At 40.1% G+C, this 20229-nt stretch overlaps 4 protein-coding genes across 4 annotated transcripts; 1 reads left to right on the plus strand and 3 right to left on the minus strand.

Annotated features, from left to right (window-relative positions):
* LOC122052424 (BI1-like protein) lies at positions 1-6295 on the plus strand. Its single transcript, XM_042613926.1, has 4 exons — positions 1-364; positions 3648-3761; positions 3857-4014; positions 5901-6295. The coding sequence occupies exons 1-4, from the start codon at positions 85-87 to the stop codon at positions 6105-6107; spliced, it is 759 nt and encodes a 252-aa protein (XP_042469860.1). The 5' UTR covers positions 1-84; the 3' UTR covers positions 6108-6295.
* Positions 6296-6904: 609 nt separating this feature from the next.
* Positions 6905-7307, minus strand: LOC122052425. The gene has a single exon (XM_042613927.1). The coding sequence runs from the start codon at positions 7211-7213 to the stop codon at positions 6905-6907; it is 309 nt and encodes a 102-aa protein (XP_042469861.1). The 5' UTR covers positions 7214-7307.
* Positions 7303-9205, minus strand: LOC122052423 (phosphatidylinositol 4-kinase gamma 1-like). The gene is made up of 2 exons (XM_042613924.1): positions 8802-9205; positions 7303-8706 (listed from the first exon to the last, which is right to left on the minus strand). The coding sequence occupies exon 2, from the start codon at positions 8671-8673 to the stop codon at positions 7303-7305; it is 1371 nt and encodes a 456-aa protein (XP_042469858.1). The 5' UTR covers positions 8674-8706; positions 8802-9205.
* A 9499-nt stretch (positions 9206-18704) lies between these two features.
* On the minus strand, positions 18705-19934 carry LOC122054017 (histidine-containing phosphotransfer protein 1-like). The gene is made up of 6 exons (XM_042615876.1): positions 19745-19934; positions 19530-19660; positions 19365-19433; positions 19146-19217; positions 19002-19074; positions 18705-18926 (listed from the first exon to the last, which is right to left on the minus strand). Exons 1-6 carry the CDS (start codon positions 19802-19804, stop codon positions 18876-18878), a joined length of 456 nt encoding a protein of 151 aa, XP_042471810.1. The 5' UTR covers positions 19805-19934; the 3' UTR covers positions 18705-18875.
* Positions 19935-20229: the final 295 nt, after the last annotated feature.

Here is a 20229-nt window from a genome sequence, read left to right on the forward strand (position 1 = left end):
AACCGTCGGTTGCTGTTGCACTTGTGGTCATCTTGGTCTTCGCCTACCATTTCCAGATCGAGATCGAGAGCAGAAGAATCGAGAATGGCGACTCTTGGAAGGCCGTTCGCGCGGCTAGAGAAGGAGAAGGTCGACGGCGTCGACGGCGACTTGGAGGCTGGCTGGGCTCCGCTGCACCCTGGCCTCTCCCGCACCGAGTCTGACCTCCGCTGGGGTTTCGTCCGCAAGGTCTACGGCATCCTCGCCACCCAGATCCTGCTCACAACTGCTGTATCCGCCGCCACCGTCCTCCATCCCTCCATCAACTCCGCCCTCGCCGCCAGTCCCGGCCTCGCCCTCGCCTTTGCCATCCTCCCTCTCGTCCGTAAGCGTCCTATGCCCTTGCTGGTTTTTAATCTCCAGATCTATTCATCCTCTTGTAAAATTATCTAAACATACCTTGTTGTCCGACAACTTGTATGCTCTATTCCTTTGTAGAAAGCCTTGATTCACTTGACATAGGGCTGGGTGGGTTGGGTTTGAACTTCTAAACAAAATTAGTTTGGCGATAAAACTACAAGATGAAGATCATAAGATATTTCATAACTCGAGCACGTATCTTTGTGCATGTAAGAACTAGTATAGGTTCTGTAAGCGCGGCACAGGATCACCGGGATCACCGAGCTTTGTCCTTTCGCCATGGATTGGAGTCTTGTGAAGATCTAATGGACTGGGTAAATGGTAGTTTCATGCTATTTCATCTCTGTTTTCTATCTAGTAGTGATGTTCAATTCTTTAGATCAATTTGAGGTTGAAGTTAGGTTGTTCCAAAGAAAATTTTCCAATGTTCTTAAACCTGGACCTGTTGCCAAATTCATGCCATCGGTTTCCAGGTCAACGTGTTTGACCTGTTTGACGGACAGATTAATTGAAGGTGTGGTAGATAATAGGAATTGTACAAAACAAAGTAAAATTTAATGAAAAACCCTGTATATCTGAGAATCACCAAACTGTCAAATTCAAGAAAACAAAAACAAGCATTGTGAAAGTTTGAAATTTAAAGCTCAAAAATCCATCAAGCCTGAGAATTGAGATAACTCACTGCTATAGATTGTTAAACAGAGCATATAGAAACAATTTGGCTTCTTAAATTCCCACCATTGTAATGAGTCAATGGAATAATCTAATGAATATGCCAACGAATGCTGTAGTGTTTATTGGTCTCTATATCTAGTAGGCTCCCTCCCACATGATTCATAATACACCTCTTTTCAGTTAAGAGACCCTTGCAGAACCGTAACAAATCTCAAATACAAGAAAATAATTTTCCTTTGTTGAATTTACCATGCTTGTCCAAACCAATATTGATATCAACATAAAAAAAATTACAAGTAACAATTGCTTCATATCGATAAGATCAGTGGGATATAAATCAATAAGTAAAATGGAAGAAAAGAGAACAATATAATTTTTTTTTGTCAATTTTAGTTTTTGGTAAATTATACCAGAATCAAATTATAGTCTTAGTTACTAATGATATCATAGATTGACATTTATTGAGTTAATAAATACTTTTATTCATACTATGATTATTGATTTTCCCTTAATCCCCGTTTTCTTGAATCTACCCACCTCGTGATTAAAAGCTTTCTTCCTCATGCAGGTGAATTGCCTCCTTCATAATCCTTTTTTACTCATCCCTCCACCTAGACATAGATGCCCATGCTCCTCCCTTATGAAGATGCTGACTCATGCTCCTCTTATCTATGGCAGGTTGCTTTTACCACTCAACAGTGCTCCTTCTCTGATTTGTTGCTTTTCTCATATAGGGATTCAATTTTGGTGCACCCTCTCATTCTCCTCTTTTTGTGTTTGGGTTCTTTCCCCACTTTTTCCAATCCATGTCACTTTTCATGAGTGCATGATCCTACCTATCTGAAAGACTCTTGAGTTGGGTTTGTGGAACTAAGCAAGTTTTTGGCCAGTTTGCTAGAGAGCAATTGATTCACCCAGTTGTTGTTGAGTTTCATTTGATTTCTACCATATTTGAGGGTTTTTTTTTTTTGAAATATTCTATCATTTGAATGTATCTCAAAGGCATGCCTTTATATGGTCGATTCCTTGATCAATATCCAATTGCTCTGTTGGTCCAGATCTAACTTAGTTAAGATCGACATCACGATTGATTGAAATTGCCTTTATATCATTTTTTATTTTTGAAATACTCTTCATGAGTGCATGATCTTACCTATCTGAAAGACTCTTGAGTTGGGTTTGTGGATAAGCAAGTTTTTGGTCAGTTTGCTAGAGAGCAATTGATTCACCCAGCAGTTGTTGAGTTTCATTTGATTTCTACCATATTTGAAATATTCTATCATTTGAATGTATCTCAAAGGCATGTCTCTATATGGTCGATTATTTGATCAATATCCAATATCCAATTGCTCTGTTGATCCAGATCTAACTTAGTTAAGATCGACATCATGATTGATTGAAATTGCTTTGTGAACTCAGTGATAGCCTACATAACACTTACAATTAGGAAAATATTGTTAGTACAAACTACTAACAGTAGTATCTCCGTAACATGACTAGTTTTTGTTCTTATTGGCGAATCTTATTGATTATCTTAGAATGTTTCTCAAACAATGCATGAACACACTTTCTTGAGCTTGCACAGGTTAGTCTATTTGTTGATCAATCTATCCAGGAGGTTGTTCTATATATACCTGCTTAGTAAGAAGATATTTTGAAATCCATCTTGAACATGCATCGACCTTGATCATCAAACAAAGAGAATTAGATTGAACTGAATCAGACTCAGATTGAATTGAATCAAACTCGGATTGAATTGAATCATACAATAAGAAAAATGTCTCATAGTAATCAATAGAATAGGTTATTCGTTAGAAATTAATTGTGTTTTATGATAATTATGTTTACCATTATAATCGTGCCCAAGGAAGATATTTACAACTATCAGATTTGAATTGGTCACTATGATGACTTTGAATTTGAGTTCATTGGTAGAGGATCCCCATGAGTTATGAAGGTGAAGAACAAAGTGGATAAAAATCATAGGACTAATGAATTATGTAGAGAAGACCATAAATTTTATTTGGAGAATATAAGAACAAATAACCTACAGTACGGTTAAGTTTTAGAGATTTACATGCCCCAACTTGAGGAGATGAGGAAAATGGAGCACTTAAAGACAGTGGAAGAGGGAAAATGAAGGTTGAGGAAGGGAGGTGTGCAAAAGCAACAAGAGTGGGCAGTGGTGGTTGTATTATACTAGTACTGCAAGTGCTGTATGATGGATCAGTGGTTGATGTGGATACACTTTTGTTATGCTACTCTAGCAATGGCAGCTGTGAGAGAGCATTGCAAAATGCTGAAATGAAATTTAACTACACTCACTAAATTGAAAGGAAAGATGTAATTGAACTATCTAGTAATATATGTGCTTGCATAGACACACGCACTTCCCAAGAATAGTATTAAACAAGTAAATAAAGCATGTTGTACTAAAGGACAATTTATTCAAACATCCTATCACAAGCTATTTCATCCTAGTAATATTAATTTACTCTGGCCTTCATGTTTGTTTTAACCAATGAAAATATGACTAAATTCTTGAATAATATCTAACATCCTATCTCTTGCAGTTTTACTCCCCTTGTATCATTATCGACAAAGGCACCCACTGAATCTTGCTTTCCTGGGGCTGTTTACGTTGTGCCTAAGCTTGAGCATTGGTGTGGCCTGTGCCAATACTGAAGGTGACCTGATAGATTGATAAAGATATTATTAATACCTTTCCAAACTTTTCAAGCCGCTTGCACTTATTAACTATTATGATCTTAATTGTTTCCAGGAAAGATTGTGCTTGAGGCATTGATTTTAACATCCGCTGTTGTTTCATCCTTGACTGGATATACTTTCTGGGCATCCAGAAAGGGCAAGGACTTTAGCTACATTGGGCCATTCCTATTTTCTGGTCTCATCATTCTTCTTGTTACCAGTACTATTCAGGTACGGCTAGATAATCATTGTAGAGGAACTAACAAATTACTGCAAAAAAAAATTATTCATAAATAAACAGTACTGGAAGTGTTAACACACCTGAAAAGTGTTACCAGTTTGCCTATAGTTTCATGGATTTGTCATATTATGTCCAACAATTTTTATGTTGGCATTGTTTTATTCTATCATGATATAGGGTATAAACTGGTCCCCTCGGGACAGACAGTTGGCTAGTGCATGGTGGTGTTGTCACCATAAGGTTTGGGTGTCAAATCCCAGCTAGTAGTCGGGTGCCTACCCTCCTCCATGTGCTATTCAACTGTCCAAGGTTAGTAGCTGATTTATCTCTTCTGTGTTGGTATGAGGACGGGCTAGCGGAAGCGCAGGGGACGAGTGAATCACCTTTTACCACCATGATGTAGCGTATAAACTCTCCTAACCATACTTACAAATTTTTTGTTGTATTCCATTCACACATTTTTTTTGCCCTTTTTCCTGTTCAGTCTATTATAGATTTAGACTAGGGGTGTAAACAAATCGAATTGAGCCGAATATGCTGAAAAATCTAAAGCTCAAATTCGGCTTGAAATAGTTATATTCGAGTTCGAGCTCGATTCGGAGTTCAAAAAATTCAAAATTTTGTGTTTGAGTTTGGTTCGAATTAGGGCTCGGGTTCGAGTTCGGCTCAAAAGATTCGAACATGTTCATGAACTATTCGAATTATTGTTCGAAAATAAGTACTCGAAAGGTTTGAAATTTATTTATTTAATATATATTTAATTTATATTAATAAAATATTAAGGCTCACGAGCGGCTCGCGAACTATCGAACAATATAATTTGGGCTCGAGTTCGGCTCGAAAAAAAGTTCGAACATGTTCGAGTTCGGCTCGAATTCGATAAATTTGAATACGAATCGAATATTTTTCGAGCCAGCTCGAAAAGCTCGTGAGCCGGCTCGGTTCGTTTGCAACCCTAATTTAGACAGACATGTTTGATTTGCAAAAATATATTGGGTATTGTCCATATTTTTCCTTTACTAAGGTTATTTAAACAAACATGTAGTATGTTATGAAATCTTTCGTCTTGTATGCCCGTATTCATTAGGCACGTGAAGCTTGACCACATACTGCCATATAGAGCTAGATTCAAGCAATATTTTAAAGTTTTGACCTGAACTGTTCCTCAGTTAAGAACCTTCCTAAAGCTTTATAGCGTCAGGGTTTCATTGTTTTATGTTCAATGGTTGAAATTATGCCCCCCATGTGTTTCAGTTAGTTCTGTCCTTTAAGACAGATAACAGGAATAAAGTTGTCTCCTTTAAAAGTTAATATTGAAGATTGATAATTAGGATCATTACTTTTTGATGAGAAGGTATGGATAGTGTCAGAGACATGATCTGGATTATAAGCTCAGAATAACCTATTATCGTTTTTAATCTAGCAATTGTGTGATGCATGCCAACTTGGGGGGATGTTGTGGTGCAAAAAGCAATGGTGTGGATGGGTCAGCAGTGTTGACAGTGCCAGTTAAGAACGAGGATACAGCTAGATTTCTTGTGGGGATGTTGCCTGTTGGGTGAAGTTTCAGATGAGAAAAAAGCGAGATGAGGGTGTGGTACACTGTGAATGAATTGGTAGACTGCACTATGAGAAAGCAAAATATGGGGTTTGGGCATGAGAAGATTGGAGCTTCCTTCTAAAGAAATCCTTTGCTATGTTTGCTCTTAATATTTCAAACTACCTTTACTACTAAGACAAGTAATGTAGAACAAAAACAAAAATATATACTGCCATCTTAGCCTGAGACGTGTGTGTAAAGCACTCAAACAAAGTAGTTAGCATTTCGTTCTTATTCAATTAGTGGTTGCTAATATCTGATATTGGTCACCTGCAGATATTCTTCCCTCTTGGAACAACATCATCTGCTATCATCGGTGGGTTTGGTGCTCTAGTTTTCTCAGGCTTCATCATCTACGACACAGAGGAGTTAATAAAGCGCTACACCTATGATGAATACATTTGGGCATCTGTCAATCTCTACCTCGACATCCTCAACCTGTTCATTACCATCTTAAACATGCTGAAAAGGTCCGAAAATTAGAAAGAATCAAATGGTAAGAAACTCTTTACAAGAGTCTTGACAGGATTGCAACCCTCGTTTGTATCTGTTAAAGCATTTTCTTGCTGTGTTACGGAGTCTTACCTAACTCCTTTACCTTCATCATGTGTGCATGATTAATGTACTAACAGTTATCAGTTTGTTTGCAATTACGGTGTGCTTGTCGTCAATTTCTGTTCATTCTTTCCGCCATTTGTTATCACTTGGTAGACCCAATTGAATTGATGTATTATTGTATACGATAACGGGACTCAGAAGTTAACATAAGGACATGAACAAAGTAAGCATAAAGCAAATATTGGAGGATGCACCAAAACAAGACACTTGAATTATCCCATGTTAGACACTCTTAATCCATCCATTGATTTGTTTCTCATAAAAAAACGTGAACATATGAGGCTTGCATGCAGATTTGTATGAAGAGTGTTAACTTTGTTCCCCACACATACGGCCTTGAACCATTGATTCACACGAGTCATTTTGTCAAAATCCAACTATGGTGGAGAGCTGGTTCAATATTACTATAAAGAAGGATAAAATAAAATAGATGGAAATGTCAAACTTCCCGCTACAATTATTCCAAGAACTTTCCTATACATCAAGTTACAATTGCAAATATGCTTGACATTTTCATCTCCTCCACGTATTGGTGAGATCTTGACCCAAACTAACAAGTAAGAATTACATATTTGTATATATTTATGTATATATTCGTTTACCTATATCCAATTAATCCCCATATTGGTTCAAGTGCATAAGTATCCTAGTTAATTAATTAATTAAGAATAATTAATTTTGTTCTGTGAGTGATAACTTGCACGAGGTACCAAACCTCTGTGGCCCGTACTCTTCCTCGTTTTGAATGCGTCCGGTAGCAGCCTCTCAAACCGCTCCAGGAACAGCCTCCACTCCTTCTCGCTCAACCCGTCGAAGGAAACGCTTCTGATCCCGCCGCGGTTCAAGTCCGCCGCCGCGAAGTTGAAATTTTTGGCGATGAATCCGCCGGCGGCAACCTTGTGCTCCTTCACGCTACCTTCGCCGTCGCTGACGTCGGCGACGGCTTCGTGGTGGTCGTCGAAAGCATTCATTGACCCCTCCGCGCTTTGCTCCGGGAATATTCCATCATCGTTGTCGTTCTTGTCGCCGCTGCCTCCGTCGTCGTCGCTGTTTCCGTAATTTAAATTGCAGAAGATGAAACAATCAATAGATTTAACGCGGATATATTTATTAAAAAAAGAAGAAGAAAAAAACAGTTCTTTATGATTTGCCTTTGTTGCAGGGCATGATCGGGCGGCGAGCAATAGGTGTCCCTCATGGACTCTTCCACCCTGACGCAGAGCGTCTCCAACTCGCTGGCCCCTTCGCTGAAGCCGGAGAATTCCCGTGTCATCATTTGGCCGATCTCCGCCAGGCACAGCCCCGCCTCCACTGCCCTCTTCAGGAACGTCGTGCATACCACTAGGACGCGCCGGCTCGCCTCCTGCAGCAACGGAAGCTCCGCCTGCAACAACTCGACGTCCCGGAACGGCTCCAGCCTCGCCACGTACTCCGCCTCTGCTTCCGAGAACGGCACCGCCGCCTGCGGCCAGTGCAGCCATTCGAAGTAGGGGTCCGCCAGCTGCTCCGGCAGGCACAGCCCATGGTCGATCGGCACCAGCTCCGCCGTCGCCTCGTTCCCGCACTCACTGTTCTCCTTCTTCACCAGGATGTTGCCGGCGTGGCGGTCCACGTTCAGAATCCGCACGTCGAGGATCCCGATCCGGTGCACCGAGGCCACCGAGAACCGCGACGGCCCCAGCTCGCCCGCGTCGTACTCGTGGGCCACGAACCGCTGGATCGACGCGATGCGCTTCGTCACCACCTTCGTCGGCTCGCAGGAAATCGGACGGCTGATCGTGATCAGCGCCGTAGGCGGGACATCGGCGAAGGCGCCGTGGTCGAGGAGGTAGGCGGCGACCTCGCGGACGCCCATGTCGCTGTCCTGAGCCGCCAGGTGCTTGAGCGCTGATCGCCCCTGCTGCTGCGGCGGATGGGGGCCGTCGATGTCCATCACCTTCATTACAGCGAAGCTCTGGCCGAAGCGGTTGAAGAGGTAGTGCGCTGCGCTGATGCCGTCGGCGACGGGGACGGGTGTAGCTCCGGATGCCAGTGCGATGGCGGCCTCGACGACGAGGGCGTGGATGGTGCGGGACCGTCGACCAGAAACGACCTCGAGTCGCGCGATGCTGTCCCTACGGGGCTCGTCGGCGGCCGCTGTGGGGGCGGCGGCGGAGTACAGGCACGGGGTGGATAGACTGCGGGAGAACTTACGGGTGCGTTTAAGGTGGCCATCGTCGGCGGAGGGGGCTCGCGGCGCGGGCGTTGCTGCAGGGGAGGGGAAGGGGAAGGGGAAGGCGGACGGCGGGGGGTCGGATTCGAAGAGGTAGAGCAGGTGGGGAAAGGAAAGCAGGCGGCATCGGCGCTTCCAAGTGGGTAGCTTAAGTCCATGGCGATGGTCGACGGCGACGGCGGCGGCCATGACGGGTGGTGTGGGGTGATCGGTATGCATGCATGTGATCTTTCACCTTGTGTAGTTCATTATCTGCAAGCACAGACGACGACCAAAGCATTAACGAAATCTTTATACAACAAAATCCATGAGATTAATAACTATATATATCAATTCAATGAGTGAACCTGGCGTATAAAAGATCTAGAAACACGATGCTTTTATTTTTGTTAGATAGAGAGAAATCGAAGGTCGAGAGGAGCAAATAATTTAATCGAAGTTGAATTGGTTTGGTTTCATTTGAAAGCAAAGAAAAGGAAAGGCAAGGAAACGAAGGGAATTGGGGAAATTTAGGAACTAGAGAGAACAAAAGGGAGCAGAACAGAAGCTTGTCCGTCGTCGGCTGTACTGTTGTGGGGCTCGGCGGCGGTGGCTGGATCGGATCGATCACCCCACGGCCACCCTTCTCCTCTCTCCCTCTCTCTACGTACGTCAGTTACAGGCTCTTCTTTTTTGCTCCCATCTCTCGCCATAAGCTCATCCTAATGGAGGAAGAGGAGGAAGAGAGAGGGAGGGGATTGGACGGCCAGCAGCTGCCATGGCAAGAATGGAAGGTAAGTCCTACAAATGTGGAGTTGAGTGACAAATTTAGAGACATGTAAATTGATTGATGATGAGTAAATGGTGAGGTTCTTCTACCTCTTCTCTACTTCTTTATTTACTTTTATTTAATTTAAATGAATACGAGTAAGGATGACAGTGAATCAAATTTGGATCTCATCCTATATCCTTCATCCCCCTATTTATGGGTATTTTATATATAATCCCCTCATATAATCTAGTGACTAGCACATAAGGTATTGTCATCATGAGGTCTGGAGTTCAATCTTGACATAGCCAAGGTAAATACCTCGCTCATACGTCAGTCACTATTCGAAAGACTAATAGCCACTTGTGATTTACCTCTTCCGTGTTAATCTTGGAACATATTGCCTTTAGCCACCATAGGTATTTTATATATAAGGTAAACTTTTTTCATATATATATATAGTGACGGTGGACGTCATCCAATATGGACGGTCTAACATGGCTAAAATATATTTTTTAAATCCTTTTCTTATTTGCATGTAAGGTGGAATTGATTTTTAAAGACCAGCATCAATACGTCGGTGTTAGTTTTTATAAATCAACACTAATTACTAGTATTGGTTTGCGCAAACCAATACCATGTTGGTCTTTAAAGACCAGCACCAGCACGTTCATGCTGGTTTGCGCAAACCAGCACCACTGTTTGTGCTAATCTTTAAAGATCACACTAATAGAAGACCAACACCAACAATGGTGCTAGTTTGCGTAAACCAGCTCCAACTAGCACCACCGTTGATGTTGGTTTGCACAAATAAGTACTAACAGTTAGTGTTGGTGCTGGTCTTTAAAGACTAGCACCAACAGTGGTGTTGGTCTTTAAAGACTAGCACCAACAGTGGTGCTAGTTTGCGCAAACCAGCACTAATGTGCTGGTGTTGGTCTTTAAAGACCAACACGAGCTCCACCTTGGTGCTGGTTTGAAAACCAACACCACCTTGCATGTAAGAGAGAGAAGAGAGTTACATTAAAAAAATTTAATTTTGGTTATGTTAGATTATCCACGTTGGATTTCGTCCATCGTTGCCCAAGTAAGAGTGTACAGAATATCATTCATTCTTGTATGTGTAATTACACTAATACATAAATAAATATTGTGCAATGAGATTTTTTCAAAGATTATTATTAGAAATTGATATATGTTTTATATTCACAACATGGTAGATATTGGGATAGTTGTTCTTACTATTCCTATTGATGCGGTGATGATGAGGGACTCCACACCACGGAAGATAGCTGTCACGGTGAAGGTCAAAGTCAAGGCGGTCACTGCTCAGATATTATCGGCCAGTTGGGGCAACCATGCCCCGACCGGGGGGAGAAGGTTCTGGTCCGATCTCGTGTTTGACGAGGGGCGATGTCAAATGACCGACGCTCAATGGATTATAAATGGAGGAGGAGACTGTTAGTAATTAGCCCTAAGAGTTAATCATGAGATGATTAGGCTTTTTTGATTAATCATTGAGTTAGACTCGAATGAACCCACTCATTGGATTAAGTGTAATCCGAATTAGACTCATTGAGTTAGCTCAAATAGATCCAATTGTTGGATTGAATCGAATTGCATGGGAATCAATGAGTTAGACTCATTGGGTGAACTTGAGTTCACCAAGGAAGTTGAATGGTCAAAATTCAACCATTGGATTAAATGGTTGATTTTGAGCCATTGGATTAGAAGATAAAAGGGTGGAGACTCTTGGTATTCCATGGGATGACTATAAATATCATTTGGATGATATTTTTCATAAGATTTTCATCACTTGAGAAGGTGAAAGGTCTCTTTTGCTTCTTCTTCTTCCTCGTTCCCATCTTGGCCGAACACACCCTTGAAGGTTGTTAGCACAACCTTGTGTGTTCTTCTCCATCTTGTTGAGTTTGTGAGATAAACGAAGACAAGGCTTGTTCGTGTGGATACCGTAGAGACGCGAACAATTGATCGTGCTGTGATCCGAGCTGTCGGGAGATCGTGAGCACACTTCAAAGGTATAACTCTATCATGTCTTTAGATCTAACTTAGTATAAGATTATGTTTCCCTTCGCATGGATCTTCTGGAGGAAATAGGTTTTTTCACTGCGCGTTTGCATGTTTAGCAACCTATTCCCTTACAGTGGTATCAGAGCCACTTGCGAAGGGATATGCTAAGTTATTAGAATTTTTATATATGATATAGAAATTGCATGATAGGGTTTTCTATGATTGGCAAGATTGTGAGTTTCGGCCACACTTGACTCTCGGCCAGATTATGAGTCTCGGCCAGACTATGAGTCTTGGATAGATTCGGAGTTTCGGCCAAATCTTGAGTCATGACCGAAAGTTGGTGTGTGACCAATAAGGTCTCGGGTAGAGTTGTTTTGTTTGGAACAAAACGAAGTTGGTGTGTGACCAACAAGGTCTCGGCTAGAGATGTTTTGTTTAGAACGAAACATAGTTGGTATTGTGGGTAGTGTCTCGAGCATGGCAGCAACTCCTAAACGAGTATGCAAAATTAATTTTGCTTAGGGGCTGCCCCTGAAAACCCCGCAAGGGGCGTTGCCCTTTGACCTCGCCGGCTAACCGGCTAGCGGGACCGCCGTGGCGTTGTGGCTCATAATTAGTTGCTCCAATCATAGTAAATTTTATGTCATTAGTATATTGTGAATATAATTGACATGGTGCATGGTTATGACTTTTAACCCCAATGTGATTGGATGTGTGTAATGTTGTAATTTATAATAAGGCCTGCGTGTCGTGCCTTCATCCCCTTTATTCTTGTTGTAATTAGATTACACTCGAATATAACTCGAGTTTCTTTAGATTTTGTAATGTACAAAATTAGAAAGAGATAGTCTTCTGGACGACGGTGAAAAGGAAGGAAGGATAATAACACATGGCAACCAAGGAAGCGCTTGGAGAAGCTGCTTGGACCTAGGTTGACTTATCGCTCTTCTCATTGGCTTGAGAAGATCGTAGTTTATGGGGCCATGACCATGTCACGTTTAAACTTGTGTGTATGTTGATATATGTCATGATATACCATGATGTATGTGATGCATGTGTAGCTATCGTAATTAGGTCATTTACATATGCCTACCAAAGTTTGGTACTCACTACTACCTCGATCATCTCTAATCAAGTTTGTCAAAGCAAAGTGGCTCATTTTATCTTAGTAGAGTGTGACAGGACAATTGTGATGTCCGACTATTAACCTTTGGGTATGACTTAATTAAGTTACCTCAATTGGATTGAGAACTTAAAGGCATATCCCATAAGATGTAAATCATATTATACTAATCTTGGGCGATTAGCCAAAGCTAACTCAAGATGAATTATAATATGTATTTCATAAGATGGGAAAACGAGCAAACAGTGTTGTTCATCTAAGGATACAAGAGTTATATAGGATGTAATTGGTGAACGTTGTCTACCTAAGTTATACAAATCTTGGGCGATTAGCCAAAGTTAACTCAAGAAAAGTATAATATGGATTTTGTCCAATTGGTACACGTTGCCTATCTAATTATACAAGTCTTGGGCGATTAGCCAAAGCTAACTCAAGATGAGGTATAATGTGAATCTTGTCCCACTAGAATGTCTTTTGCTTATGGGTATAGAACTAGTAGTGACTTGCTTCTATCAAGCTTTAGAATTTAGTGGGAGAATAATTTAATTAAAGGCCTAATTAAATGATAGATATATGATACTAAGACCTGCATTTCACTGTTGTAGATTACCATGTCGTCAAGTACAACAAATACCCTCTCTTTGCAATCTGTCCTTGATAAGGACAAGCTCAATGGAGCTAATTTCCTGGACTGGTATAGAAACTTGAGAATAGTCCTCAAGTAAGAACGAAAACTGTATGTCCTAGAGCAGCCTATTCCTGAAGCACCCCTTGCTAATGCCACTAGAGCTGATAGAGATGCTTACAAGAAGCATCAAGATGACGCAGTAGATGTGTCATGTCTCATGCTCGCCACCATGAACTCTGAGGTTCAGAAGCAACATGAGAACATGGATGCTTATGATATGGTTGAACATCTTAAACAACTGTATCAAGGACAAGCAAGACATGAGAGATTTGAGATCTCTAAAGCACTGTTTCAATGCAGAATGTAAGAAGAAACTCCCGTAGGGCCTTATGTGCTCAAAATGATCGGGTATGTGGAGAATTTGCAAAGGTTGGGATTCCCACTAGGCCAAGAATTGGTCACTGACCTTATCTTGCAGTCGTTGCCTGACAGTTATAGTTAGTTTGTCATGAACTACAACATGAATGAAATTGACAAACCACTGCCTGAGATGTTAAGCATGTTGAGAACTGCTGAAATCAACCTTAAGAAGGCAAAACCTAGTTCCATTCTAATGGTGTCTAAAGGAAAAGGCAAGTGGAAGCCTAAAGGTAAGGGTAAGACCCAAGCCAAAGGTAAGGGCAAGGCTCATGCACTGAAATCCAAAGGTGGGGTTGCTAAGGAAGGGACCTGCTTCCACTGCGGTGAGACTGGACACTGGAAGAGGAACTGTAAGGGATACCTAGAGGAACTGAAAAGGAAGAGAAGTGAGACTTCTGCCTCAGGTATATATGTTATAGAAGTCAATCTATCTATTTCTTCTTCATGGGTATTAGATACCGGATGTGCATCACATATTTGTACTAATGTGCAGGCGCTGAGAAATAATAGATTATTGACAAAGGGTGAAGTGGATTTACGAGTAGGCAATGATGCAAGAGTTGTTGCCATCGCTGTAGGAACCTACTCTTTATCTTTGCCCACTGGACTTGTTTTAGAACTTGAAGAGTGTTGTTATGTGTCTGCTTTAACCAAAAACATAATCTCTGTTTCTTGTTTAGACAAGAAGAGGTTCTCATTTATAATAAAAGACAAATGTTGTTCTATTTATTTAAATGATATGTTTTATTGTAGTGCACCTCTGATAAATGGACTCTATGTTCTAGACTTTGAAACCCCAATCTATAACATAAATACTAAGAGATAGTGTCTTCTACGTACTAGACAACATGGTGATTTACAACAAAAAAATGCAGAGAAGTATTATACTCAGATAATTTAATTAGGACTTTAATTAAATGATTCTCCCACTGAATTCTAAAGCTTGATAGGGGCAAGTCACTACTAGCTCTAAACTCAAAAGCAAAGACATTCAAGTGGGACAAGATCCATATTATACCTCATCTTGAGTTAGTTTTGACTAATCGCCCAAGACTTGTATAAATTAGGTAGACAACGTGTACCAATTGGACAAGATCCATATTATACCTTATCTTGAGTTAGCTTTGGCTAATCGTCCAAGACTCAGTACAACTTAGGTAGACAACGTTTACCAATTACATCCTATGTAACTCTTGTATCTTTAGGTGAACAAGACTATTTGTTCATTTTTCCATCTTATGAAATCTACATTATAACTCATCTTGAGTTAGCTTTAGCTAATCACCCAAGACTAGTATACTTTGAATTTCATCATATAGGATATGCCTCTAAGTTCTCAACTTAGTTAAGTGACAACCAAAGTCCAATAATCGGACATCACAATTGTCCTGCCTCACTCTACCAAGATAAAACAAATCACTTTGCTTTGGCAAACCTGACTACAAATGATTGAGGTAGTAGTGAGTACCAAACTTTGGTAGGCATATGAAAAGGACCTAATTACGATAGCTACACATGCATCACATACATTCATGGCATATCATGGCATACATCAACATATATGCTAATTTAAATGTGACATGGTTATGGCCCCATCACTACGATCTTCTCAAGCCAATGAGAAGAACGATAAGTCAACCTAGGTCAAAGTAGCTTCTCCAAGCGCTTCTTTAGTCGTCGTGTGTAGTCGTCATGGAGGTCCTTCTCCCTTTTCACCCGTCGTCCAGTAGACTAACTCCTTTCTAATTTGTACATTACAAAATCTAAAGAAACTCGAGTTACATTCAAGTGTAGTCTAAATTACAACAAGAATAAAAGGATGAAGGCACGACACGTAGGCCGTATTATGAATTACAACATACATACACATCCAATCACATTGGGGTTAAAGGCCATAACCATGCACCATGTCATATAACATTCACAATATTTTATGACATAAAATTTAATATGATTTCAACAACAAATTATGAGTTGCAACGCCACGACGGTCCCGCTAGCCGGTTACCGAGCGGGGGTCAAGGGGGCAGCGCCCCCGAAGTAAAATTTATTTTGCATACTCATTTTATGAATTGTTGCTATACCCGAGACCCTACTACCCACATAACCTTTGACCAAAATCTTGCTGTTCACAACAGTTTGGCTGAAACATAGTTTGGCCAGTAGACCTTGTTTGGCCGAGACCTTGTTGTTGACAACATCTTTGGCTGAAACCTAGTTTGGTCGAAACTCTCTTTGGCCAAAACCTTATTTGGCCGAGACCCATAATCATGTAGATCATAGTAGACATCTCATGCAAGTTCTATATCACATATAAAATTCTAACAACTTAGCATATGCCTTTGCAAGTGGCTCTGATACCACTGTAGGGATCTAGCGCGCTAAATATGCTTAAGCGCAGCGGAAAATTAACTAGATCCTTTCCAGAATATCCATACAAAGGAGAAAACAATTATATACTAAGTTTTACATGAGAGGTATACCTTTGTTGCGTGCCCTTCGTTATCCCGATAGCAACCTTGTTCTTTAGATGCAGATCTCAGCGCGATCAAGCGTCCGCGCCTCTACGGTATCCACACGAATACATCCTTCATTCGTCACACGAACGAAGCCTTCGGAGAAGAACCATCTTCATGGTGCTAGCCACTCATGGAGGTTCGGTCAAGAGTAAAATCGCCCAAGGAGAAAGGAGGAAGAAGAGGGAAGATAAAGAATCACCTTTTCATCTCTTTCTCATCCTATTCTCATCTAATGAAAAATTCATTCAAAAAAACCTATTTATATTCATCCCATGAATACCAAGGGTTTTTTGTCTCTTTGTATTCCTCTTAATGGGTTGGATTATTATATTGGATTAACCATTAATCCAATAACCCAATAACTCTAATCTATTGAGTCTAACCCATTAATCCAATGTGTCTAATTCGGATTGGACTCAATCAAATGAGTGGGTTCATTTGAGTCTAACTCAATGAGTAACCCAAAAATCTAATCATCTCATAATTAGGTCTTAGGGCTAATTACTAATAAAGTATCATATCCAAGTAGATGTCCAAAGTTTTGTATACATGTGTTTGTACTTTCTTAAATACCAACTCTGTATCAAGAGGGATACCCTCAAACATATTACGGTTCCTCACTTATCCTCCATGATGAATCATGGAGGACATGACAGCACAACCTACTAGTGCCCTAGTAGTGGCGTATGAAAACTCACAACATCCTCCAATAGATAGTCATCTCCTGAGTCATATAAAGTCACCATCTAATCCGCCCCTAAAGCTAATGAATCTGCAAACATCTAAAGAAGCCATGTTCCTGTGTCTCATCTTCGTTTGTCTATTTCAACCGATCCTTGGTAGGCAACTTTCAATGTACCAGTAGTCATAAAGTGAAGGTGTGATTTGACTGGAGGTATTTCTTCTATACTATCCCTGCTCAAAGCTTACAAGTTTCAGTGTCTCAGAAGAAGTCATATGTTTGTCTGATGCTTTTGAAGTAAACTGAACCAACCTGTCAATCTCTACTGAACCAGCTCTGCAAATCCAACTGAGGATGGTATCTCATCCTATATTTGCAATAATTTTTTGATGAGAGGAAAATCTACGTGTTTGGCCTGCCACTCCCATACATTGTGAGCCCATCTGATCTAGAGTGTATCTTGCTTATCTTTGATTCAATACTTGATAATTGAAGAAATCTAAGTAAGTTGAGGACTAAATATTTGGTAGATGGAAGTCTAAGTAATTGATCAAGAATGATTGCAAGCTTGATAGATGGAAGTCCATATAGATTAAGGGTGGCTAGATATTTGACGAATGAAAATCCTAGTACGAAAAGGTTGATTAGACATTAGAAGAAGAGAAAGTCCCAAAAATAAGACATCTTAACAAATAATGTTCCAAAGATAGAGAGGCCGCTTGGTTGAAGAGAGTCGTAGAGGTGGGCCTCTTAGCAAAATAGAAAATCCCAAAGGCGAGACTTCTTATAAAGATAAGGCCTTTTAGCGATACCAAGACATCTCGATGGGATAAAGGAAGATCTCCGTGAGCCCAGAGTCTATGAACAATCTATAATTTTGATTTGGACGATGACTCAACCTTGGATTGATTATACTCAATGATACAATACTTTGAAGGTTGATTGGTGAGTGAATCGATTAAGAAATCAACATGAGATTATCTACTCGATAAACAAAATAGTTTTTGTTTTATCAATAGTTAACTAGGTAGTCCACTGGAATAAGATCAATTAATCAGGCAGCCCATTGAATTTTAAATAAAAGTAGGAAGGTGGTTGATTTGATAGAGAGACAATAAACATTAGATGACTTATATGATGAAGCAGGTCAGTCCACTAAGAACAGAAGTAGTCCAGAACAATCAACTAGAAGCATAGAGTCAACTGATGGATCTATTGCTAAATAAAACTTATGTGATCGTGAAAACCAGCAAAATAAAGTAGTACTCAATTGGGTTCGAGCATAACAACTTGCAAACTGTTTGAGAGAAGAACTTAAAAGCTATAAATAAAGGAGTAGGAGCTTATCCAGACTAATGAAAGCTAATTAATAAGAGAAAAATATGTAAATAAACCTATCGTCTCAAAAACACCACTTGACTAGATTAAATACAACTAAACTCATCTTCCCCACGTATAAACTTGATTTGAGTCCTAAAGTGGTCAAATAAGTCCAAATTAAACTTGTAGTAGTTCGAACCGGACGCCGGAAACTCAATTTGTTAGTTCAATTCAGCCGAGTAAGGTATAAAAATTCAAAATTAAATTATGAAAAATGAAATAAATGGAAAAAAATTGATATATGCCAAATATGATCCAATTGATTTAAATTATGTTTTCGGGATCAATTAACCGGATGAGTAAATTGATTATAATCCATTGATATATAATAAGTAGTGATATTTTTTTATATGTGATTTTTTTAATGATTGATATTAAATTCCTATTATCCAAATAAGTAAAACATAAGTTTTTAAACTAAAGTGTAGTAGAAAAAAAAACATATTGCAAAAGCTCTAGGAAAGTGTCTACTTTAGAACTTGTATATGAATAGAGAGGCATGCGATCACAAATGAAAGGACATCAGTCAATTCTATCTCATTTACTTGTGTAGTGCCTGGCCATAATTGAATTATCATGAAAACCTCCAGATCATTCAAAAAGCACACAAGATAAACAAGTCTTACCAACCACATCATTACAGAAAATGGAGCTTTTGCCATAAAATGGTGCATGCAGAGTCAATTTACATCATGAAGGGAGATAAACAGCATTAATTAGCATCCTTTAAATCCACTACTAAAAGGGAGATGTTTGATGTTTTTCACATGAGTGGGACAAGTGAAACAGGAGAACAACAAAGAAAGCACATAGCATATGGTAAGGAACAAAGAACCTGAACATCACTTCCTACCACCACCTCTTAACAAGACACTCAGCAAGTAGAACTACCACATCATGGGGATTGATCCACCAGCAGCCACAATCTGCTGCTCCAGCTACCATACAAAATTTTAGTATAAGATTCATGGCATTACCAAGAATACCTCCAACCAAAGCTACATGATCATTACCTTAAATAAAGTTTCCAACTTGTTCTTCACCAGAAAATACTCCTGCTTAAGTTGCTGGAGACATGTGAGGCATCTACACAGACAAATTTTTTGACAGCAAGTCACTAGATGATTCAAATTGAGTGACCATGAAGACAAACTAACCCTTCTTGGTCCATTTCCTCGCAGTAATTGCGGAAGGCCATGCACACATTTTTAACCCTTTGGGCACCAATGCTGCAAGGCGAAGGAAAAAAGGGATTTTGAATCAGTTGCAAGTATCATCTTGTTACTAGCTAGTTTCCATGAGAAAAAGCCAAATCTTGAGGATCTAAAGCTCTGCTTTAAAAATGAACAAGGAGGAAGAAAACAAAGAACGAAAACCTGGCACTGCTGCCTTTGAACTGGTGAACATGGGCATCCACTTTCTTAAAGTCCACAACCTGCTGATCTCTTGAAAAAGTGTGCAAAATCCAGAAGGGTAAATCCAAAGACCAAGCCATGTGTAATGAATGGAACAGGACTAGGGTTTCGAAGAAGATCACTCACAGGGTCCTGGTTAGCTCATTAAGGAGCTTCTCAGAATCGTCAAAAAAGAGAGTCACGACCTCGAGGACAAACTCAGGGTTGCTCTCGTCCTGCAGCTGCTGCAGCTGGGTGAACTGGTTGTCCAGAATCCCCTTTTTTCCCCACATCAAAAAAACCGCAATTTTAACTCGAGGTCAAAAAGAACAACAAGAAACAAAAATTGGTCTTTTTCGTACCTCATGGAAGAGCGGAGATGTGAAGTCAAGATATCTCCTTTGCAGGTTAGCCAGTTCCATGGTGAGTCCGCCTGTGCTGAGGGACCAGGTTTCTTCTTAGCTTTGTACCCTGTGACCAAGGAAGATTAGCAGGGTTTGTTACTGAAAGGAAGATTACAGGTTCGCAGGAGAGAGATTTATTGCAGAAGAAACACATTACTCAACCCCGCTTTTAATATTTTAATTACGGCTTTTAAAGTTGCCATGAATAAATAATACGACCAAAAATTTCATTTTACCTCAATATTTTATCGACTTTTTCTTTTCTCCTCCATATACCGCTTCCAATCTATATTTATTTGTAGATGATTTTATAAGAATCAGACAAGATAAGGTGAAAATTAGTGATATTTCCTGTGGTAAAATATAATATTATGAGATGGCGTATGAGGGCAAAAATGAGATTTCGACGAATCCATCGTTTATATTTTTCGAAATATATAATC

Source organism: Zingiber officinale, chromosome 3A, assembly GCF_018446385.1.
Source record: "Zingiber officinale cultivar Zhangliang chromosome 3A, Zo_v1.1, whole genome shotgun sequence".
Classification (NCBI taxonomy): domain Eukaryota; kingdom Viridiplantae; phylum Streptophyta; class Magnoliopsida; order Zingiberales; family Zingiberaceae; genus Zingiber; species Zingiber officinale.